General features: G+C 43.1%; 1 protein-coding gene across 1 annotated transcript in view; it reads left to right on the forward strand.

Annotated features, from left to right (window-relative positions):
- Positions 1–22,611, forward strand: part of NTN4 (netrin 4) — a 203,968-nt gene extending 181,357 nt beyond the window's left edge. The window contains exons 8-10 of the mRNA XM_082254458.1: positions 3,452–3,520; positions 12,870–13,040; positions 22,146–22,611. Of these exons, the coding sequence (XP_082110584.1) occupies positions 3,452–3,520; positions 12,870–13,040; positions 22,146–22,282 (377 nt within the window). The 3' untranslated portion in view covers positions 22,283–22,611. The remainder of the gene's footprint in view (positions 1–3,451; positions 3,521–12,869; positions 13,041–22,145) is intronic.
- The last annotated feature ends 2,867 nt before the right edge of the window (positions 22,612–25,478 follow it).

The raw sequence follows: 25,478 nt of genomic DNA on the forward strand, positions 1-25,478 counted from the left end.
TGTAGCAGTTCTGGGAATTGATATTGGTGGGTCTGAATGCAGATCACACTTCAGTCTGCAAAGCAGGTGTAAATGTGTCCTTCCTGTCTTGCAACATGCCAAATAATAATGGCTTACTGCAAGTCTAGAGAGGAAGGATTATGGGAGGTTATTATGAAGGTGTTTTCTTCATATATAAATGAATCAGATCACAGAGAGCAGGGCTCTGGGAGGGATCACAGAGAGCAGGACTCTGGGAGGGTGGAATCTGAGGGGTGGCACTCTCCCTGTTAACACTGGTCAGCATATTTAACTGTGCAGGGTTGATTTCTAATTGTGATTCGTTCAATCCTGTCCAGCAGCAGCACAGCTAGATTTCAGAAGGGGTTTCCTTTTGAAAAATGCTGGGTTCTGTGAGAAGGAACTTGGGAGATTTGGACTCTTCCTGTAGGTGTGACTGGGCGGAATTGAATGCTAATTGGGATGTATTCCATCCCACCCACCATCTGAGCTATGAAGGAAGTTACATGATTTGCAGACTCTGAAAGACTACAGATGGTGTGTTCTAGTCTAGAGATTGAGCAGGAAGTGGCTGTAGGGACTCAGGCTACGTTCAGACTATACAAAGTCCGGGCCATCTTACCGAATGGGCACACTGGGCAGTTGCCTGGGGGCCCCACCTGCCCAGTGACCCAGCCCCAGCCAAGCATTAGTCCCGATTCCCGTGTGCATCCTGCCACCAAACTTAGCAGGTGGCAAGCGCCTGTCGGCCCTGCGCTGCTGTAAGGCCACCTGGGCCATGGAGGGGGAACCCAAAACTGCAGGAATGCCTGTCTGCCTCCACGGGAACAGGCACACACAGGACAGTCGAGTCTGACTCCCGTCCGTGTGTGTGTTAACCGGACCCTGCCGCCCAAACTTTGAAGCTGTCATTAGCCTGGCACTGCAGTACCAATAAATATAGTCCTATCAATAATTTCCATTTTTATTCTCATGGGTGATTGTGTAGGCAGGGCCCCAGTGCACTGCATTTCCCGGGACCCTTTAATGCTCTTAAGATGGCACTGTACAGAGTGTCACATGATACAAAGCCTCAACTAAACCCACAATAGAGATGGGCTCCAGCGATTCCACCTGCCTGATCCTGCCAAGAAGTCTACACTGCACACGGCTAATCCCAGGCAGTAAGACATTTCTCGATCTGTGCAGCAATGATCGTAATTAGCCGTGTGCAGTGTCTGCTTCCTGGCGGGATCAGGCAGGTGGGAATCCTAACAACCCCATTCCTAACCCACATTATCAGAGGATGGATCTGCAGACAACAGAGCCACATGATACAGAGGTATGATCTATGCTGGGATTGATCATTCCCTTCACTTCTAGTGAAAAGAAAGTTGGAGTACAGCTTTAAAACCTTTGACTAACGCAGAATAGGTTATAAAAAATTAATTTCCGTTTAGTGGTTGGGAAAGGGAGGGGGGTTATAGAATCCAGCACTTGCATACAATGCAATGCATTCATTTCTTAAGTAGGCATGAAGTATAACAATCAACAAAATTTGTGGTTTTCATAATCCACATTTTAATTTTCTATTAGAATCCATTTATGTCGATAAAAATGCATTTAGTGTGGTTTGTTTTTGTTGGATTACACAAACATTCCTTTTTCTAATTATTGGATAAACTGAAAACTGCTCCCATTTTACTGCTCCCTCTCTTTGGAATGTCAACAAAGGGAGTGCTGCTGATCTGTATGTTATGAGACACCTGTGCTAAAGTTTCATGACAATTAACCCTTTATATACAAGCATATATGCTATTACATTGCAAAAGGTCAGCAGAGTAAACAAGGGTACTGTGGTTCTGTAACCAATATGTCAGAGTTTGTTTGAAAGCTTTTCTTGTGCGCATTTATTATTTAGCAAGCAATGAGACATTGTTTTAGATGATCAAATTCTATATTGTCTTAGCACATTTTAGGCCACTCATTATCTGCAACCTATGAGAGTATCACACAATAATATTATTGATGAGAGACACAGATAATAACATGACAGCATGATGTGTTTGTATGGTTTGACCACTTAAACAACCAGTTGTTGAACATGTATATTTGTTGTGGATGAGCAGATACCCCACCAGCCTCCTCATAAGTAAGCCTGCCAGAAACTCTGTTCCAAAGCAAGCGAAGCGCAATGGACCTTTGTAAAAAGAACACTTTGCTTTATAAGTAAGCTCTTATTTTTTGTATTTTGAACAGAGGAAACATAAATCCAGCAGCACACTGACCAAAACTTTGGGGCTCCTTTTTTAAACCAGCAGTATGGTCTTGCCATGGCCATACTGCTGCTTGAATTGACCTTGTCATGGCGCAGTCACTTGTAACTGAAGTCTGTAAAAGAATAGCTACTATACTTACCTTTGCTGCTCCTTGGCTGCTGCAGGTATTCCATGCTTCTAGGTGTTTTGTCCAGGTATTTCCTCTCATATGGCTTGTAATTGAACACAGGATGTATTTGCTGGTGGAAGGAACTACAGCATGCGGCCACGTCAAGCAGCCGTATGGCTGCTGTAATGCCCCATACAAACGTGCAGATTATCTGCAGACTTTTGTCTGCAGGCTTACCAAAACCATATAATATGAGGTCAAACCTAAACACTTTCAATTTGTATGCAATCCGGCAGGCCCTTGCACTACATAGAAAAGGTAAGTCTGCAGACAAAAGTCTTCAGATAATCTGCACGTGTGTACGGGGCATAAGGTTATACCTCTGCTTTATAAAAGGAGCCCTACGTTTTGTTATGTGTGCTACTGGATTTTCCTCTCTTCTGTGGAAAAAAATCTCTTACTATATTTCAAGTTGATCCAAAGGTTAAAACTACCATATTAATGTTAACATGTCATGAGAAATAAAGAGAGGTCTTACTGCTCACCTCCTTCATTAAAAGCTAGGTGATGGATCAGTCACTGACCCCAGAACAAATACACAGATTTGGAAAGCCATGCTTGTTCTGTGTCAGTGACTCAAAATTTTGAAGCTAGAGTGTCAACATCACAGCCAGACAAAGAGCATTTTCAGAAAGAGAAGTGAGCACTGGCATCATCCATTTTTTCTCTGATGATAAGTTTCCTTTAAAGGAACGGTGAGCCCCAGGCCAGTCAAAGTTTAATAATATAACTTTAGATTATGCGCTCCCATCTTTCTTGAAACTACCATTACATCACTGAAAAATTACTTGTAGAGCCCCTTGGCTGATTCTAGTCTAGGTCTAAAGTTACTCTGGGACTTCAAATAACCACATCTGTAAAATGCAACCCATGTCTACAAAGCATACATGTCCTCTTCACAAATCCAAAAAATGTGAATCCAAAAACTTATGAGTGAAAACGAAATATTGTTTGTACACGATAAAACAGAAATAATAGTCTGTTATTAAAATTGGTATGCTGTTTTTATTTATTTTTGTTTCAGGAAAATGTGACTGCAAGGAGCAAACATTAGGAAAACCAAAAGTTTTCTGTGGAATGAAATACTCCTATGGTGAGTACCAGGGAAGAAACATTCTTGTGTGTTCCAACTTGGATTGGTTAGATATACTGAACTGAATAGTATTATGTCAATATCACTGGCCATTCATTCATCTTAAAAATACACAGGCCTTTTGCAAAACAACTATTTTGTGGTGAAGCAGTAGTAACCAAGGGATAATGTTTCTGGATACATAGAAAATAGAATTTTTGTCTGGATTAGTAGCAGACGCCAGAGGCTGCGAAAGCTAAACAGTTATAACACAATAGGGGAGATTCTAACTTCAGCTTGTTCAATTAAGCTTTGACAATAAACCCTAGAAGCTGAATAGTTACTATGCACAGCTGCACCAGATTCTGTGTGTACCAGTTTTTGTAAATGTCCCTCACAGTGTGACAACATGTACACGCAAATTTTATTAAATCTTAATAAAATGCCACTCACAAGCATATATACGTAGCTAAAAACAGCCCATCAAATCTCACACAGAAGTGCCTGTAAACCCATCAGCATGTCACTTGCCACTATCCATATCTTCTGAATGGCAAGCTAATAGTTAAATGGGCATTAACATCATGTAACTGACACATAAAGGGAACTAGCAGCAGTCCGCCATGATAGTTGTTGGTTCAAACTGGTTCTGACCACAAATGTCTATTTCTCTTACGTCCTCTGACAGTCGCCGCCCACTCATACAGTCTTCACTTATGGCTCACGAAACTATCTGCTGTCGCAGGGGCCGATCTTCCATCCTGCTTTACGGTCGCTGGCTTTGCCGGCGTGGCTTTTGAAAGCCAGGTCCTGAGAGATCGAGGTCTCTTGTCAGCGGTCATTCCTACCCTCCTGAAGGCTAGGAAGGCCTCTTCTTCTAAGATTTATTATCGTACCTGGAAGGCTTATTTTGCCTGATGTGAATCTCCGGGTTTCCATCCTCGCTCCTTTTCGGTGGCGAGGGTGTTGGCCTTCCGGCAATCTGGTACGGATCAGCGTTTGGTGCTGCCCATTATTAATGATCAGATATCCGCGCTGGCTATTCTTTTCCAGCGCCCTCTGGCATCAAATTACTTGATCCGCACTTTTGTTCAAAGTGTGTGTCATCTGGCTCCCCCTAGGAGGGCGCCGTTAGCTCCTTGGGCCTTGAATCTGATCCTGTCCGTTTTCCTACGTCCTCCCTTTGAAAATATCAGGGAGTTTTCTCTGCTGGCACTGTCACGGAAAGTTGCCTTTTTGGTGGCTATCACATCTGCTCGCAGAGTGTCGGAGTTGGCAGCCTTGTCCTGCCGCTCTCCCTACCTAGTTGTCCTTAGGGACGAGGTGGTCTTGCGACCTCATTAATCCTTCCTTCCTAAGGTGGTTTTCTGTTATCCATCTCATTGAGGATATTGTTTTGCCTTCGCTACGTGCGAAGCCTAAGCACCCTAAGGAGTTTGCCTTGCATTCCTTGGATGTTGTCAGGGCATTCAGGGTCTACCTGTCATCTACTGAATCCTTCAGAATGTCGGATTCTCTCTTTGTCCTTCCTGAGGGACCTCGGAAGGGTACGGCTGCGTCTGTGGCAACCATTTCTAAATGGATAAGGCAGACGATTGTACTGGCCTATTCGCTTGGGGAACAGGTTCCACCTTTCCCTGTCCCGGCACACTCTACCAGGTCGGTGAGTGTGTCTTGGGTTTTTTCGCCATCAGGCGTCGGTGTCCCAGGTGTGCAAAACGGCGACTTGATCGGCCGTGCATACCTTTACCATGTTTTGCAAACTTGATGTTTTGGCGTCGGCTGATGCCTCCTTTGGCCGCACAGTTCTGAGTGTGGCTGTACTTTAGGGGGACGTTACAGTTTTGCGTCTGTCCCTTCCTGTTGGGGGATCAACCCCCTGGTTTTTTGGGTTTTGTTGCTCCTGTTGAGCTTCCTGTTACCCAGTGTTTTTTACCTTTATCTTGGCGATAAGGTTCCTTCTCTGACCTGGGTGTTGCGTTACCCTTGTGGCGGTTGCATTTCCCACCCCTCAAGTCTACACTGCTTTGGGACGTCCCATAAGTGAAGACTGTATGAGTGGGCGGCGACTGTCAGAGGACGTAAGAGAAAACAGAATTTTTGTAAGAACTTACCGTAAAATTATTTTCTCTGAGTCCTCTGACAGTCGCCGCCCCGCCCCTCTTTTGGGGTTGTTGGATCTATATACTGCTTGCTACCAAACTGAGTTGAGAATGCTGCTAGCATGAGGGTATGGTCCAGAGTGACAGCCCCCTGTGGGTGTGTACTTGCAAATGCTTTTATGTATGATTTTAACAAAAATCATTTGCCTAGTTTACCCCTATGGATAAGGACAATAGTATAATAAGATAATAATAGGATAATAAGTGAAGACTGTATGCGTGGGCGCGACTGTCAGAGGACTCAGAGAAAAGAATTTTATGGTAAGTTCTTACAAAAATTCTGTTTCTTTGATCAACAGGAAGGCAGGTGGTAGGTTTTCATCAGGCAGTGAGTGTCATCACAGGTTCAGGCTTTTGTTTCACACAGCTTTACAGAAAAGTGTAAGTTTGCTCTTGAAATGAAATGACAGAAATAAGCAGAAGTAACAATATACAGTATATGGTACATAGAGAACATATTTATCAGACCCCCATATATTTACTCAATATATACAGTGTGTATATATATATATATACTGTATATATATACATATATATATATATATATACACACAGTATCTCACAAATGTGAATACACCCCTCACATTTATATAAATATTTTAATTTATCTTTTCATGTGACAACACTGAAGAAATTACCCTTTGCTACAATGTAGTGAGTGTACAGCTTGTATAACAGTGTAAATTTGCTATCCTCTCTAAATAACTCAACACACAGCCATTAATGTCCAAACCACTGGCAACAAAATGAGTACACCCCTAAATGAAAATGTCCAAATTGGGCCCAAAGTGTTAATAGTTTGTGTGGCCACTATTATTTTCCAACACTGCCTTAACCCTCTTGGGCATGGAGTTCACCAGAGCTTCACTGGAGTCCTCTTCCACTCCTCCACGATGACATCAAGGAGCTAGTGGATATTAGAGACCTTGCACTCCTCCACCTTCTGTTTGAGAATGCCCCACAGATGCTCAATAGGGTTTAGTTCTGGAGACATGCTTTGCCAGTCCATTACCTTTACCCTCAGCTTCTCTACCAAGGCAGTGGTCATCGTTGACGTGTGTTTGGGGTCGTTATCATGTTGGAATATTACCCTGCCGCCCAGTCTCCTAAGGGAGGGGATCATGCCCTGCTTCAGCATGTCATAGTACATGTTGGCATTCATGGTTCCCTCAATGAACTGTAGCTCCCCAGTGCAAGCAGAACTCATGCAGCCCCAGACCATGCTTGAATGTAGGCAAGACACACTTGTCTTTGTATTCCTCACCTGGTTGCCGCCACACACGCTTGACACCATCTGAACCAAATAAGTTTATCTTGGTCTCATCAGACCACAGGACATGGTTCCAATAACCCATGTCATTAGTCTGCTTGTCTTCAGCAAACTGTTTGCAGGCTTTCTTGTGCATCATCTTTAAAAGAGGCTTCCTGCAGTCCTGCAGACCAATTTGATGCAGTGTGTGGCGTACGGTCTAAGCACTGACAGGCTGACCCCCCACCCCTTCAACCTCTGCAACAATGCTGGCAGCACTCATACGTCTATTTTCGAAAGACAACCTCTGGATATGACGCTGAACATGTACACTCAACTATTTTGGTCGACCATGGCGAAGCCTTTTTTGAGTGGAACCTATCCTGCTAAACTGCTGTATGGTCTTGGCCACTGTGCTGCAGCTCAGTTTCAGGGTATTGGCATCTTCTTATAGCCTAGGCCCTAGGCCATCTTTATGTAGAGCAACAATTATTTTTTTCAGATCCTCGGAGAGTTGTTTGCCATGAGGTGCCATGTTGAACTTCCAGTGACCAGTATGAGAGAGTGAGAGCGATAACACCAAATCTAACACTCCTGCTCCCCATTCACACCGGAGACCTTGTAACACTAACGAGTCACATTACACCGGGGAGGGAAAATGACTTATTTGGGCCCAATTAGGAAATTTTCACGTAGGGGTGTACTCACTTTTGTTGCCAGCGGTTTAGACAATAATGGCTGTGTGTTGAGTTATTTAGAGGGGACAGCAAATTTACACTGTTTTACAAGCTGCACACTCACTACTTTACATTGTAGCAAAGTGTCATTTCTTCAGTGTTGGCAAATGAAAAGTTAACAAAAGTGTGAGGGGTCTACTCACTTTTGTGAGATACTGTATATATATACATATATATATATATATATGTCATCAACATCATTTGCAACTCTTTTGTAAGGTTTTTGCATTTTCACTTTTATATAGATAAATAGGCTGCATGTAGATAGATAGAAAGTGGAGTTCTGACCTCATTGGCTGCATGTTTACTTTGAGTCAGTGACCTGGTTTTCAAGTCAAAGAATAAGCATGACAGTCAGGCAGCGGGAATTTTCTGAAAGAGATCTGCGTTGGCAGCTTATATATTTCTCCTACTAAAGTGAACAGGCACACTTGTATATGCCTCAATCTGTGGTTCAGTAATCTTTTATATTATTTCCCTTTCCACTGTTTGTTTTGGTTATTGATTTGTTACTTAATATGACCATACATGGATCTAAATTCAGCCAATCGGGTGCAGTACTGATCAGTGTGTTTTGACAGTGGAGGAGTCCCTGCTGTCAGAATACAACAGCACAGCGGGGAGGATTCCCACTATCCACCTCACTTGTGTGGATAAAGAAGTTAGTGATCGAAAAAAAAAAATGTATGGCCAACTTTAGAAACCAACTTGTGTAATCGTGATCATAACTTTGTGTGAATAATTTACCCCTTTAGATACAATAATGGGTTTTTTACCATATTTTCTTCTGATATTATTACAGTTTTATACCAGTATTTTTAATGTAACTTGTCGCCAATGTCCCTGCACACACCCTTGTAATCATGTTTCTAGTGCAAATATCACAGTTTGTGGAGCTATGAAGTCTGCTCCATTCTGACATAAATACTGCTGTGACACATGCATTCATTAGTCTTCGTAAAGGGGGCGTTGGTCGTGGTAACAGCAGCTTAACCAAACCTATAGCATTTAGTCAAGCATCTATAAAATGTTAGCTTGGTGCTGGGGCTAGAGACAGTGGAGGTTCATATATCCCAGAATGCAGTGGGAAATGATCGAGAACTAGAACAGAGCAGCTCCAGCCACTTTCCATTTGTATAAAGCGGCAGTGTGGCAACAACATTTGCTTCTGTGTGCAGCCAAAAGCTTAAAGCCAACCAGCAATACTGACAGCGACAGGCAGAGGCATTGGCATTGAGCATTAATGCCAGTGGCAAAACTTTTTGTGCCAGCAAAGTGTTGATCAGTGCCAGCAAGTAAGCAAACAACCTTGCCAGCAAGTGTCAGTACATGCAAGTGACTGTGCAAGCAAGTGTTATGAAGATTGATATTAATGAATCAGTACTCATAGAAGAGGTGGGCAGTGGGCAGATTCAATACCTGATATTGAGACAAATATCTGCTTTGGAATCCATTCACTGCCAGTCATAAGGCAGGGGGACTTGATGGGGTAATTGTCTTCAGAAATTGCACTAAAGAGAATACTTAGATATGACATACTGCAAAGTACATTCTTCTGACAAACAACGCCACATTTCAGTTGTAGCTGGAATCAATCAGGGTCTAACAATCTCAAGAAGTGCATTAAACCTGGACACCTTCATGTATAATCAAAGAAAATTTGGGGGTACGCCTGCAATTCGTTGTAAAGAGTATGAAAATGCCCCTTGTAAATTCTCTGCGAGACTATGCGCTAAATACCGGCAAAACACTTTTTTGGCTGGGCCATTTTTTCCATGGCCATCTTGAGATGGACCAAGCCAAGTGTCAAAGTGATCAAAGTATAGGTGCCAAAATGACTTCCATCACACCACAACCTAACAATGCCTCAAAGTAGATCACTTACTCAACATCACTTGCCTTTAAGGACTTCCACCTAGAAAAACAACATTTTCATGGATGTTTAACAAACTTTCTTGATGCTTTTTCAGTGCTTCAAAAACACAACAAAAACGCATCAACACATCATAAACACTATAAGCACATTAATGAGCGTATGCTTTGTTCCTCATATTCATCACACATATGAACGAGTTCTAAAAGATTCCTCTGCTAAACAAAACCAGGTAGCTTCATTTTATAATTAGGATACCAAAATACATCACATCCTGCAGAGTTTGTTAAAAGTGTTTGTTACCCCCAACACTTCATATTTCTGATATGTGCCTGCTGTACCATGTACTCGTATGAGAAAGTATCCTCTTTGTATTGCTTCCTTTGTGTGAAATCCCTGGTGTTCCTGCCAGTCCCTCTGCTTCCCTAATAGAAACTGACCACACTAAGCAGGAGAACGCATCGTGGTCAGTTCTCTGGCTATGCTGGGAACTCAGCCTGCTTTCCTCCAATGATCAAACTGGTCCTGACACACCCCCGCTGCACAACCGTTCACTGGGAAGCTCAATGTCCTGCTGCTTCTCCTCCCCCCAGCGATTATGCAGCTGAGAACAGAGGGAATGTGATCACTTTAAAAAAAAGGGAAAAGCAGTATTTATAATGATTTTTTTATATATATATATATCTATACAAAAACGTTTTGCCTTTCATTTATATTTTAAACTGAATGGGTTGTTTTTCAAGAAGATCATTTACAATCACTTTAAGTATCTCAATAAAGGTGATTGTAGTGGTGTTTTAGGCTGTAGGAAACCTGGATTTGTTTGGTTTTGTGGGGTTTTTAGGCATTTTGCACATCCAATTTGCGTATATCTTAACCAGAGGTTATCAGTCCTGAAATTGAGGGTAATTAACAACCTCTGATTAATTGTATAGTAGCTTGTGTTGCATTCCAGCTGGCTAATAAAATATGTATTTATGCTTTGTATTCGTGCAATGTGTGCATTAAACTCCCTTTACATTTGTTAAAGCTGTCCCCACCTGTTTCCTTTCTGGGAGTGGATCAGGAGATAAGTTATGCCCAACCTAAGACAGGGCACCCTGCAAAGAAAGTTCAAGGGGTCTCGTGTCAGTGAAAAATTATGATTATGTGTTGCTCTAGCTTCCTGAGCGTGATAGTGATGATATTTAATCTTTCTTAACGATAAGGGGTGTAAGCAGAGAACAAATGAATAAATCTTACTGTAGCACACAGGTCCTTCACCCTTTTATCACTCTTTGTATGGAGGAGGAATATGAGCTTTATTACAAGCACAATTCATCACCTCACTATACTTCATAGCTTTTAATAAGAAAGAGCAAACTGACTTGTACTTGGTCTATAAACACAACAGCTTGCATTTCTCTTAATATCTGATCTGCCTATTCCAGTCATAAAGCTATCATTTGATTTAGAAAAATCTGAGGAAATACAAGCACCAGTATAGCCAACAAATGACAGCCTTATTAAGCAACTAATACATAGAGCACTAATGATTTCAGTTTACTGTAGTCAGGTTAAATAAAAGGTGGTTTTTGATTGGCTTTTGATATAGTTTTTTTTTCAAATTATAATTGCTATTTACGTTTCAGTAATGTAAAATTATGACCTCTCATTAAAATAATAATGTCGTGCAGTATTTAAAGAAAAAATCCACCCTTGTAGTGGAGCTCCCTCTGAGTCGTTCTTGCCACAGGATATCCTGACTGTGGAGGATCATCTTCGTGCCCTCTGTTCCTCTTGGATGCAGATTCAAGAGCCTTTACGGGTCTCTGCACCGCGTCAGAAGCTCCAGGCAGACCAGAGACATTTATCTGCCCCTTCGATCCAGGTCGGGGAGAGGGTGTGGTTGTCGACCTGTAATCTCAACCTCAGGGTGCCCGCTCCAAAACTGGCACCCTGTTTTGTTCTGCTTTTTCGCATTCTCCGTAAGGTGAACCCAGTGGCCTATGCCCTTGGTCTTCCCCCTGGCAAGCATATCTCTAATGTCTTTCATGTGTCACTTTTGAAGCCACTGGTTTGCAATCTTTATACTTCTTCACTTCCTTGTCCTCGTCGCATTCCAGTGGGCAATCCTGAGGAGTATGAGGTTAGCAGCATCTTGGATTCTCGTCTGTTCCGAGGTCAGACTCAATACCTGGTGCACTGGAAGGGTTATGATCCTGAGGAGCGCTCCTGGGTTCCCTCCGCTGATGTTTATGCTCCCGCCCTTTTCCACGCTTTCCATGGTCGCTTTCTTCAGAAACTGTTTTTTGCTCCACGGACGAGGGGTCATTGAGGGGAGGGTACTGTCAAGGTCTCACCTTTTCCTTCTGTTGGCAGCCATCTTGGACATGTGCAGACTACTGCCTCTTATAAACTCTGATTGCATCATCGCTTGCCTGCTGTGTGGGTGTCACACAGTGATGATGCTGCACACCTGACTATATCACCTGGTGGGTTGCAGTCCTTGCCCTTGCGTTTGTGCTCCAAGGTGCATCTCTGCTAGCAGTTTTCTGTTCTCTGTGTTCCTCCTTGCATGACCTGGCTTGGCTGACGACTCTTCTGGCTCTCGACCGCACATCGGCAGGCGACCTGGCATCAGCAGACTACCGGCTTCTGAACTCAACTCCGGTTTGGGGGACTACTCGCTTCTGGACTTGCCCCCGGCTATTTCCTGCTCTCACTTCCTTTCTCTTGCTGTGCGTTTATTGTTTTTTCTCCAATAAACTGCTTTATTTTACCTGCATTACCATGTGGTCTGGTTTCCTGGCATCCTGACACCCTGCTAAACCAAATTTCAATCCGTGTATGACCGGATTTTTTTCTCCCTTTGGGCTTTAAATAAAAGGGGAACTACATTTACAATTTTCTTTTAGTTCCACTGCAAAGTCCCACAAATACCTTTTGATCCTGCCAGTGAAGTGCACCTAACGCAGGGACGGTGTAATGTGATGGTGTGGCAACGATGCTGCACTGCTCCTGAATTCAGAGCAGAGTTGTCACTCTCATGTAGACTGTGCCTACTTGCACTACAGTGGGATAAGAGAATGTTGCAGAGGGCATGGCTGTTAGCATTGTCACACCCTATTTCAAGCCACATCTAGTCCTGCCTACTGCTTTCTGATTTGGCAAAATGAATTATGTTGCTGAAACCTTTCCCTTGTGAGCTGCAGTTGTAATCAAATGTGTGCATTAGTAGGGATTGTCATTGCCCTAATTTCTTGCGTATAATTTCTCTAATTATTTTTATATTTGGATATGTGTTTTTGATTGATTGTTAGCAAAATAGTTTTCCTAATCTGTTTATTAAATATTTCTTCTGGGACAGTGCTGAAAATAAAGATCCTGTCAGCCCATGATAGGGGCTCTCACGCTGAAGTGAATGTGAAGATTAAAAAGGTTTTGAAAATGACAAAGTTAAAGATCCTAAAAGGAAAGAGGACTCTGTATCCAGAATCATGGACAAACCGTGGCTGCACATGTCCTATTCTAAACCCAGGTATAGTATCTCTAATCAGACTCATTACATGTATTTCTGAAATTGAAATTCGTCATAGCATCTTTAGTTAATTGAAGAAAATGGGAATAGTGCTGCTCGCGATAGAATTTACTTTTTTATTTTTTTTTTATTTTGTTGGAGCACTTATTAAACAATTTGGTGCTCTATATGACTAATTAGTATATGATCATCACAAATTCCAGTCCACCATCAATTTTTTTTTTTTTTAAATCAACAAAGTCTTTATTGTATTACAGCATAAAGTCAAATACACAGAAGTATGCATACATGCATCATGAAAATGTGAGAGTAACAATACAGCTGGGTTAACAAACAGGTATCAAACTAACACCATAAAAAAAAAAAAAAAAAGGAGAAAATCCATCACTGCGATAATAAGAGCTGAGGGGCACAGCGAATACATACATCTGACAGGAATTCCATTCTGTAGGTAAGAGTAGGTGCTGCGCCGTCCCTGCTATGAGGGGCAGCTGCGACACCCCTTACAAATGGACAGGGCTGACAATCAGCATTATCAAGGTGACACACACGTCTCCGGGGCCTGAACCCACCTATCCCATATCTTGTTATATTTGGACGTGCATCCTCTATGGGTATAGACCAGTTTTTTATAGGGCAGAGTTGCATTGACCTCCCGGAGCCAGTCCTGGAAAGAGGGGGGTGAGTCCCTCATCCAGCGGCGTGTCTCATGTAGAAACAGGGTGGTGTATTTATCCGTGCTAACATCAGGGGGTATCCCCAATAAACAGAATTTCGGGGCCAGTGTCAAGGGGGAGCCCGTGGTGCCACCATCAATTTTTAATCACTGCACTGAGTATTTAAAACTGGTTTGTCAACGTTGTACTGATAGCACATTAACATCCAAGGCTCCCTGCACCCTGGGTATTTATCCCCGGGTATTGAGGCTCCAAATTTAGGTGCGGGCAGATGGCACAGATTCAGGACCATCCATTCCAGATTAAAGCAATTTGTTAAACTCTATGAGATGCTGACAGCTGCTGCAGCTGGATGGGGTTGGAAGTTGCACTAACATTTAGGACAGTATGCACCCAACGATGAATGCCCAGAACCTAGACTTCTTGGGGACTAGACACTGCACCTGTACCTTCAGCCCACACCTAAACACTGAAGCCTCATGCACTGGGGTTAAAAACAGTGCATTTGGAGCAGCTGTGCATGGCAACCAAACAGCCCCAAGCTTTTTAACCCTTAACTGAACATCCTCAAGAGAAAGGCTCATTGGTCGCCATACACAGTTACTCTAGATTCTGTCTGCTCCAGTTTTGATAGATTTTTCTCCCAGTGTACATGGGCCTAAATCTTTTTTTCTCTTTTGTTCATTGACAGACACAGCTCCTTATCTTCTTGACAGTTGGGTTAAACTGCCCTCTACAGGAGTAGGACCCTAGGCAGGAAAAAATCTTGACCACGCCTATGGGGCAGTCCCAGGGGGTATACTCCCACTCTCAGCTATAGGCTTTCCGTTTTTTTCTGCCTAGTCAGGAGTAAGGACCTAGTTCCTGGCTGGGATCTCTGGTCCTGGCAATGTTTTCTTTTAAATACATTTTTTTTCCTATCTATGTTATTTTGTTCCTGTGAAATCTACTATTAACTGCCGAACTGGGCGATGGACTGGATAATCTAGATCCAGAGGGTCCCCCCAGTTGGTCTCAGCTCCATGCTAAGTCAGCTGCGACATAGCGCCACTGGCCTGCGAGTGAAATATCTTGTTAGGGTGCATTCGACCTGGCTTCAGCCTGAGCCGCAGCGTTCCACTTAGCCAACAGCCTCCCCTATTCCAATGGAGATGGGGTCTGTCTGGAGCGGTGCCCACCCTGTTCCTGGTATGGTAAGTAGCTGTCCCCCCTCTAACCCTGGAGTCCCTGAAGCACATTTCCCCACCTGATCCCCTCTCAGCGGCTGCCGGGTCTCAACCATTCCCTGACTGCACTGACGGCGGTCCTGGAGTCCTTAATGTACATGGTGGATTTGGTCCTGGGGAAACGGGCTAGCAGAAAGCACCCCCCGCCTTCCCATGCTTCATCTGTCTCATCAGATCCTGAATCTGATTGAGCCGCTGCGGATGCGAGTTACCCTTCTGGGTCTGTGTCCACGCACCCTGCGTGCTCAGATAGTGAGGATGATTCCTCTGCTCCTCTTGCCACTCTTGAAAAGGGGTTGGTGGATGCGCTGCTTGTGTCAGTGCGTGAAACTTTAAAGATGGAGGATGCGGCTTATGCTGCGTCGGAGGCGCCGGTCCCTTTTGGCACTCACAGGCCCTCCAAGACGGAGAGGGTGTTCCCCTTTCCTGTTTACTTTGATAATATTGTCACTAAGCAGTGGGGTTGTTCAAAACGCACCTTTGCAGTCCCTAAGCGTTTTGCGATGCAGTATCCTTATATGGATTCCTTGCTTAAAAAGTGGACAGTACCACCTGTAGTGGACTTGCCAGTTTCCAGGTTAAATAAAGCCACCTTAATTCTGGTTGAGGAGTCTTCGGCCTTTAAAGATTCGGCTGATAGGAGGTCAGAGGCTCTGGCCCGCCATATGTTTACTAGGGCTGGTTCGGCACTTAGGCTAATATTGCCCTGGTGTTGCAAACTCTGACTGAGTGGGCCAAACTTTTACCCCAGGACCTGGAGGGGGAACAGCTTCCCCCTGCCTTTGCGGAGCTGGTGGATCAATTGGTCCAGGGGCTACAGTTTGTCTGTGATGCCTCTTTGGATGAAGCTCCCTTTATTATCTGGCTGAAATGCTGGTCTGCGGATCAGACTTCTAAAAAGGCCTTAGCCGATCTCCCATTTGTGGGGATCGCCTGTTTGGAGCTTTCTTGGATGACATCATCAAGGGCCTCACATGGGGGAAGAGTTCTCTTCTTCAACAGGCTTCCAAGGGCAAGGAGCCCCATCGTAGACGGGGGCCATTCTTCTTGGCTCATCAGAGGTTTTTTTGTCCCTCAGGGTCTCAAGACAAGGGATCTAAGCCCTTCAGAGCCTCCGCCGGAGGTTCCAGGAGGACCTGGTCTGGCAAGTCCCGAGCGGGCTCTTCCAGACCTGCGGACAAGGCTTCTTCTGCATGAAGGGGTGCGTATCTGGGGTGGGGGGCACATCTTCCCTGGTTTCTGGATCTGTGGACCTCCCTGGTTAAAGACAAGTGGGTACACAAAGTCATACGATCCGGCTACAAGATCGAGTTATGGTCTTATCCTCCGACAAGATTCTTCTCTTCCAACGTGCGCTTGTCCCTAGATCACTTATGGGGTCTCTTTGGGGCGGTGCAAGACTTGTTACTTCAAGGGGTGATTTTACCAGTTTCAACTTCGGAATGTTTTCAGGGGTTTTACTCAAATCTGTTTACAGCTCCCAGGAAGGAAGGCGCGGTGCATCCAATTCTGAACCTCAAGGCGCTAAACTGCTTTGTGCGGGTACAGAAGTTTTGAATGGAGTCCATTCGCACGTTAGTGACGTCCCTACACAAGGGGGATTTTCTCGCTTCTATCACATCAAGGACGCCTACCTTCACATTCCAATATGTGCCCGTCACTGGCGCTTCCTCTGCTTTGCCATGGGCGAGGAGCATTATCAGTTTGTGGCGTTACCCTTTGGTCTCACCTCCGCTCCTCTGGTCTTCACGAAGGTGTTGGCTCTCGGTACTAGCATTGTTGTGTCAGTGGAGGATCACGGTACTGGGGTACCTGGACGATTCTCTTCTGCAAGCGGAGTCTCCAACTACTCTGATGTACAACTTTTAGATTACTCTGCATACTCTGAAGAAGTTCAGTTGGATTCTGAACCTTCAGAAGTCTGCTCTGGTTCAGTCCACGAGACTGGATTAACTGGGTGTGACTCAGGACTCGGCCTCAGCCAGAGTGTTTCTTCCTCTGGAAAAACTACAGAAATTGCAGGAGGCAATCCGTCTTCTGTTGTCCAGCAGACAGTCTTCCTTCCGGGCTTGCATGCGGGTGCTGTGCCTGATGGTGTCTACCTTTGGGGTGGTTCCGTTTGCACAGTTCCACACGAGATCTCTGCAAAGAGGGATCCTGGCGAAATGAGACAAGAATCCTCAGACAATCTGATCCTGTTGAGCCGGGGGGGTTTCCGGGTCCCTGATCTGGTGGCTTCATTCTCTGTAATATCGACAGGAAAAATCCTTTCTCCCCTTGTACTGGACGGTTGCCACCACAGGTGCCAGCTTGTCCAGGTGGGGAGGGGTCTGGAGTCCAGACTGCCGATCAATGTACTGGAACTCTGAGCAATCAGACTTTGTCTGGATCATTGGACAGTTCGCCTTCAGGGGTCTCCGGTACGCATTCAATCAGACAATGCCAGGGCCGTGGCCTATGTCAATTACCAAGGGGGCACAAGAAGTACCCTGGCGGCTTAGGAGGTAGTCGGTATTCTAAGGTGGACAGATCCCTAGGTAGATCTACCATCATACTTGGAAGATGTACATTGCATAGTGTAAGTCTCTTGGGGTTCACCCTTGTTCCCCCCTTTGTGGTTCAGATATTGGCTTTCCTCCAACGGGGGTGGGGGGGGTGGGGTTGCGCCTGGCCTTGAGTACCATCAAGGGCCTGGTTTTGGCCTTAGCGGTTTTCTTTCAATGTCCATTGGCCACACATTCCTTGGTGTGCACCTTTATCCAGGGAGTTTGACATTTGGCTTCTCCAGTTCCGTCTCCATTGTCGCTGTGGGACCTCAATTTGTCACTGTCTGTTCTTCAGAAGTCTCCCTTTGAAAGTCTTCGGGAGGTTCCCCTGCTTACGTTGTCTCAGAAGGTGGTCTTTTTGGTGGCTATTACTTATGTGCGCAGGATGTGGAATCTGGCGGCGTTGTCTTGTCGTTCACCTTACCTGGTGGTTCACAGAGATAAGGTGGTTCTTCATCCCTGTCCGTCGTTCCTTCCAAAGGTCGTCTCTGATTTCCATTTGAATTAACCTCCCTGGCGGTATGATTCTTTTGGATTTTAGGTGCTGAAAGCGGTACCATTATTTTAGGTGCTGAAATCATGTAATTCTTGTGAATGAGCAGCCCAAACCAACTGTATACATTTATTATACATATTATATATATATATATATATATATATATATATATATATATATATATATATATATATATGTATGTATGTATACATATATTATGTATACATATATATATATAATGTATACAGTTGGTTTGGGCTGCTCATTCACAAGAATTACGTGTATATATATATATATATATATATATATATATATATATATGTGTATATATATATATATATATATATATATATATACATATATACATATATATGTGTATATATATATATATATATATATATATATATATATATAATATGTGTGTGTGTGTGTGTATATATATATATATATATATATATGTATGTATATGTGTATATATATACGTATATATATATATATATGTATATATATATATATACATATATTTACATAAAAAGTACAGTAAAACTGCAGGAAAGGGCACTGGGGGGTAATGTAATGTGATTTTATTTTATTTTGAACGATATCAGTGTGTTTGGTGCATTTTACATTCGAATTTGCCGCCGGTTCCACCCCCCGGCGGACGTCACGTCGCCGGAGACGGAAGCCGGGGCTCGCAGACGATCGGGAGAGAGCTCCGCCGCCGCACACCGCTGGCAGTCTTCGCTGGATCCCGGAGAAAAGGTAAGTAAAACCTCCTCCAGCATCCAGCGATCTTCTTAGCGCTACCCCGAGTGTGACTCGGGGTTACCGCTTTTGGCACTAAAATCTTACCCCGAGTCACACTCGGGAATACCGCTAGGAAGGTTAAGACATTGTGTTGCCTTCCCTATCTCCCAGGCCTTACCTTCCTAAGGAAATTGCCCTGCATTCCTTGGATGTGGTTTGGGCGATCAGGGTGTACCTGGCAGCTACAGAGTCTTTTTGGAAGTCAGACTCACTATTTGTACTCACGGATGGACCTCGAAAAGGGATGGCTGCTTCTGCTGCGACCATTTCCAGATGGATCAGACAGACGGTAATTCAGGCCTATTCAATTAGGGGCAGGTGCCTCCTTTCCTTGTTAAGGCACACTCTAATCGGGCGATTAGTGCCTCCTGGGCCTTCCGTCATCAGGCATCAGTGCTGCAGGTCTGCAAGACAGCCACCTGGTCGTCTGTGCACACTTTCACTAAGTTTTATATGGTGGATGTGTTGGCATCTGCAGATGCTTCCTTTGGCCGCAAGGTTTTGCAGGCTGCTGTTTAGAGGACCTGGTCCTCTTTGATGGTGTATTTTTTTTTTCAGGTGAGCTCCAGTTGTTTATTGTTAAGTTCCATGTTACCTGGTTGGCTACGGTTTAGACTTGAGAATTTTTTCTTGCTGTTCCCACCCCTCATGTTTGACACGGCTTTGGGACGTCCCAACTGTCAAGAAGATAAGAAGCTGTGTCCGTCAATGAATGAAAGAGAAAATGGGATTTTTGACTTCCCGTAAAATCCATTTCTCTGATGTTCATTGACAGACACAGCACCTACCCCTCTGTGTAGTTGGCTTTCTTCTGACACTGCTTGTAACAAAACTGAATGCCTGTAGCTGAGAGTGGGAGTATACCCCCTGGGACTGCACCATAGGCATAGTCAAGTTTTTTCCTGCCTAGTGTGCTACTCCTGTAGGGGGCAGTATAACCCAACTGTCAAAAAGATAAGGTGCTGTGTCTGTCAATGAACATCAGAAAAAATAGATTTTATGGTAAGTCAAAAATCTAATTTTTTTCTAAAGGTGTTGAATGCTCACTTATCCCGTGAACTTATGTAGACTTCAAAAACCCAATTTTATGCAGGGAATTTAAAAAAATAAGAATTCCTTGGCACGTGATTGGATAATTGAAATGTACACAGCTTCAATAGACAAAATGCACATTCTACTGATTTACGAAAGTCTACCCAATCAAACAGGTGTAAGCCAGCCTTAGAATTCACATCCATTTAAAGTGTAGTCTGGCACAATTAATGTCTGGCATAACACAAAACAAATTCCATTCCAAAATTAGGTTGTTCCCGTCATGTGACCTTTAGACACCATCTTGATATCCTCTAATATTTATACTTTTTCTCTCAGGACACAGAGGACTTGATATTCATTACAACTTAGATTATGCTGCCACCATTAGGTGAATGGACACTTTCCAAAAAAAAAAGAAGCAGGACTACCTGCCTAGAAATAAACCCTCCCAGCTCAGCCAAGCTTCTGTTTTTTAGCTAGTGTGCTTAGTATCTGGATTGGTCACAACAGCCTAAAGGCCAAGAGGGATTGCACCCAGACCCCACATACAAAAGTGGATACAGCCTGCCTGCCATATGATGCTGGATCCTGTGGGCAGCAATCTTTGGGGTACTGTGTATCCTGCAATCTTGCTGGCTGGGTGCTATACAGGTCTGATGCAGTGATCCTCCTGGAGGGAAGTTAAGTCTCTGAGGCCTTACAGGATGTGCCTGTCAATGATGGGTGAAGATTGGTCCTGCTGGCCTTACAGCTATGGACTGGTTAGTACAGCTGATGTTATAGTGGCCCATGAGCCCCCCCCCCCCCCCCCCCGGCAGTGTTCCCTGGGTTTCTAGAGCACTTTAGTAGTTTTTTCTTATGGAAGCGCCATATGGCAGAGAGCAAGAGGGGTGCTTCTGCGTACATGCGGGTGACATTTTGTTACCAGTTCCTGGACATAATACAAGTGTTCCTGAGTTCCTGGTCCTACACTGTTGCACCACACTTGATACCACAAATCCTGAGGACATTTTGCCTTCAGTCCTGAATTTTTGGGGCTTTTTTTTTGTATTTTAAATATCACTGCTCACCAAGGACAGATACAGAAAAAATGCTATGCAGTTTAGTGCCACAATAGTAAGAGACACTAATAATTATTTTGACTGGAAATTGCAGTTATTAGTTTCACTGCCCAGCCCCATATCCTTCCATTTCCTACCCAAAAGAGCAGTATATAGGTAGACATGGAAACCATGAATGTTCCAACTGTCTGCAGGTTCTGGGCTTTGGGTAGTAACTTATAAGCGTAGTTTTGAACAGTACATCAGCCGATTTGAAAACAACTTTCCTTAAATAAACAATGACAAGCCGCTGAATGCTGATCAGAGTGCTTAATTGATGCATATGTTATTGCACATCATTGCTTTTTGGACTTTACATTTGTTTTTGGGGTTAAGAGTATTTATGTATGTTGTTTATAATCCTGAAAAACAGCACAGTCATTGCCAAAGTGCAAGGATGTCATCAAGCACACAGTTGCCAACATTTTTAAAGTCATTTTCGATTACACTTTTCTAATGAGCTTTTTTCCGAGTACACATTCTTAAGGAGCTGCATAACTAAACCTGGGTGTAATATTGTCTTTGAGGACTGTAGAACAATATACATGCAATTATGACTTTGGATTATATTCAAACATAAAACAGCATTTTTTTGCTTGCATTCCATGTTTAATTACAGTTTAAACTGCAGTAACCACCTTTTTGTACAGTCTAGTTAGTATGAGTACCTGCATATGTCTTGATATCAGTATCCTATGATTATCTGAACCATATGATTTGGCGGTGAAGGGGAGCACTGACTCAATCACGGTTTTATTGCTTTGCACACTGCAGTAAGTCCCCCTTCCTGAACATGCTTATGGGAACGAATAGTAAAGAGATGATGTCATTAGTGGGGTTTTGTTGCAACATTCACCAAGCATAGGCTGTAGTAGGTTAGAGGCTAAGCTGTATTGCTACAGGGGGGAAAGGTTAGATCACCAGTCTCCCATGCTGACTGGCACTCTTGCCAACTGTAGAGGGTGTCTAGACCTCAAGAGTGGCTAAGTATAATTAGATGTATTTTGGTAGTTCATATACATACTTTATGTACAGTATTTCATCTGTTTAACTGCTTGGTTCAGGGGACACATAACAGTGCTAGCGTTATTACCATGGAACATGGCTGGCCTAACATAAAAACAAATGTTTTGTTAAATAGTTAATCATTTCAAAGATGATAAAATAAAAATATATGAAAATTGTAATATTACATTAATGCTTGGTGCTTTTCCACAGGTTTGGAATACCTTGTTGCAGGATATGAAGATATACGCACTGGTCGCCTCATTGTCAATATGAAAAGTTTTGTCCAGCTATGGAAACCTGCCCTGGGCAAGAAAGTAATGGAGATTCTAAAAAAGGATTGCGTATGACGAGAGAAAACAGAGCACTAAAAACAGGAAAATAAAGAAGCCATCCTAGGATCAAAGTTTAAATCACAGTGGACAGGGGGGAGAGTGCAAAGGCACCTAAAAAGGTCAGGCACCATTCTTCATCTGGCTGCTTTACAAGACATACATTTGCTTTGCTGCCAGATAGAACTTCCTCTTTGTCAGTGTTCCGATGGCGTTGTGATGTTATAAAACAATGTGTCTTATGGCCACTTGTGCAAGGTGAATACTGTCAATTTATATTGCTGAAGGTACCAGAGAACAAAACTACAGACTTTTGACATTGAGGAAGTGCTCCAAACAGCTTCCTTGAAATGTGGTTAAGGCCACCTGATGGATTAGGAGTAATTGGAAAATCCAGCAGAAGATGGGGGATGGAGCTAGGGTATTAGGGAGAGATCTCCCCACAAGATTCTCCCTAAATTGTAAATAGTATGTTCTACAAAGCACTTTACTAATTGTTAATGCCTATTGCAAAAATTCCCTTTTGCTTTTTTATTTTTTAAACAGGACAATTGGGTTTAGTAAGCTTTAGAACTGAACCCACACTATAGACACCTTAAAAGGACTGTATTTTATGTGTTTTTATATTATTTGTTGTCTTCAAAAGATTTATTTATGTTGCAAAGCCATTTCATGATACAAGACATACAATTAAAAATGTGGAGATTTATGTTGCATGCAGTTTTTTCGTTAGCCCATTTTATAGCTTTTAAAAATGAACATATGTGGAGAAGTCTTCTCTTGCCAGAATTTTGGATAGCTGACTTTGTTGTATCAACCTAATTTTATTGTGATCCAAAAGCTACTTGTAGGTATTGGAACAACTCTGGTACACATCTTGATTTCAATAATGAAATGGAATAGGAGGCTTTTTGGATGACAAAAACTGGATGTGCAGTCGTGGTCCATTGAGTAGTACAGGACCCGTTCTAATAGGAGCGACACAAGTCACTCCGACTTAGAAAAAGGGTTCTGTACTACTTTGGGGCGACCTGGGAGCGACTTGCATAGACTTCCATTATGCGAAGTCCCTGCAAGTCGCGCCGAAGTCGTGGTGCACAGCGGTGCACGCGACTTCACAGGTCGCCCCCCCGAAGTCGGATCGCCTCAGTGTGAACCGGCTCTAAATGGTTACAAGATGTTAAATGATCCAGCTGCCGAATCTTTCTTTAGGAGTACACAATAATACATTTTTAAATCTTACTACTGTGGATGTTTATGATCCTGCTATCTCTTCCATCTTATATGGTGAATGGGTATGCAATACTCTTTCAAGAAATTTTATTCTGGCAACTGTATAAGGTCTCTGCTAATCCTATACTATCTAGGTTTTATGGTCCACATATATATGAGCATGTTAACGGTTTCTACCATATCATCTCAGATAAAGCCTTGAGGTACCATATACTATACATATGATGCCTTTCTATTTGCCAGCAGGGTCAATCAGCAACCTGTTTGATACCTTCATCTGTAATAGATGAATCCTAAGGGGATCTCCTTCAACAGAAATGATTTTCAAAGGATTGGCCGTAATATTCTTTTTATTTTCGCTAACATCCAGATTTAAAGGTCCAAGAACCATGAATCAATACTAGTTGGACCTTGAAGAAAGGCATATACCCTGAAAGATTGTCCTGAAGATTTGTATGTTAGTGCAAATAAAAAAAAGCATCACAGGCAATACTCGGTTGTTTTTGTTACAAGTGCAATTAATACAGCTACAATCACTTCAAAGGGTTGGAATAGCCATAAGCCTAGTATTCTGTATAGAATGTGACCAGCGCTCACACCTGCTTAGTATACCAAATGTGTACCAAATACTTCAAGTGCTTCAAAAATTAGGATTCACATTAATATAAATATAAAGTGCTCAAAATCCAAACATGTGCAAATATGCAATAATGAATTTACATTATCATAGTGCATTAAAAATGTTCAGAATAATCACAGCATTAGTGTCTATATGAAGCGTCCCACTTCTTGTTATAAACAAATGTGTCAACACTGCACCCGTGCTTTTTCAAACTCCCCTAAGAGTGTTCACTCACTGGAATTTTTTGAGCCTATATATTAGATAGATAGGTCAAAACTGTACTCTAGCAGGACAAGTCTCACTAAATTCCTCCTCCAACTGCCACAGGAACTATGCTGAATAACCCAAAATAGCCTTGCGATGTACCTTTTAGTTTGATGATTACAATGTGAAATAAAATTGCAGAGAATAGGTAGGATCCTTAATTCGGTTTGCTCCTGACTCAACTGCACAGTCATTTACTCTTAAGGCCCGTACACACGATACGAAAATCGGAAGGAAAATTTCGGCCGACGAACGATCTGACGATTTTCGGACTGTTAGTATAGTGCTTTCGACAGCCGATTACGGATTTTTGGATGACAAAAACTGGATGTGCAGGCTATAAAATTTTTATCGTACGGCAACACAACGTCCAATTTTCGTTTAATTAGTAGTTTTCGTCCGAAAAAAATCATAAGAGCAAGACTAGACGTGCTCGGAAAGGAAAGAACACATACAAAACAATTCAACACATGACATCACTTCTGAAATTGAATTCTGTCGTACGGGAATTTTCATATGAAAGTAACCTCTTCATTTTCCACATGAGACTAGCATGCAACAAAAAACGGACGACAGATCGTTCGATAATCTGATCGTGTGTACGAGGCTTTACTTTGGTTTCTCCGGAGGTGGGGAATTCTATTTTCACCAAATTCAAAATACAGAAATTTTAACATTTAGGTATTGATGTTTATTAACGGGCTCCAGGTCGCACAGTACCGCTTCCTCGAACTTTCCAGGAGGAGCTGGCGCACTGAGTATCTCACATGCAGTGTTCAGAAAGGACAGCACAGGCTTCAGCTGCCATCAATCGCTATCCACAGAAGGAGCAGGCCACCTGGCCATCTGTTTCTGTTTTTCTTCTCTGAGCATGCCCAGTCTTGCTCATCAGATTTTTGTCTGGCGAAATCTGTACTGACTGATGGAAAATCGGCCGTTGTGTTGACGGCCAACAAAAATTTTATAGTCTGCACACCAGATTTTTTTCGGCCGAAAAGTCGGAGTCGGTTGTCGGAAGCATCATACTAACAAGCCGAAAATCGGCAGATCGGACGTTGGCTGAAAATTCCCTGCCAATTTTCGACGCGTGTGTAC

This window comes from Pelophylax lessonae (genome assembly GCF_965119305.1).
Source record: "Pelophylax lessonae genome assembly, chromosome: 4".
NCBI lineage: Eukaryota > Metazoa > Chordata > Amphibia > Anura > Ranidae > Pelophylax > Pelophylax lessonae.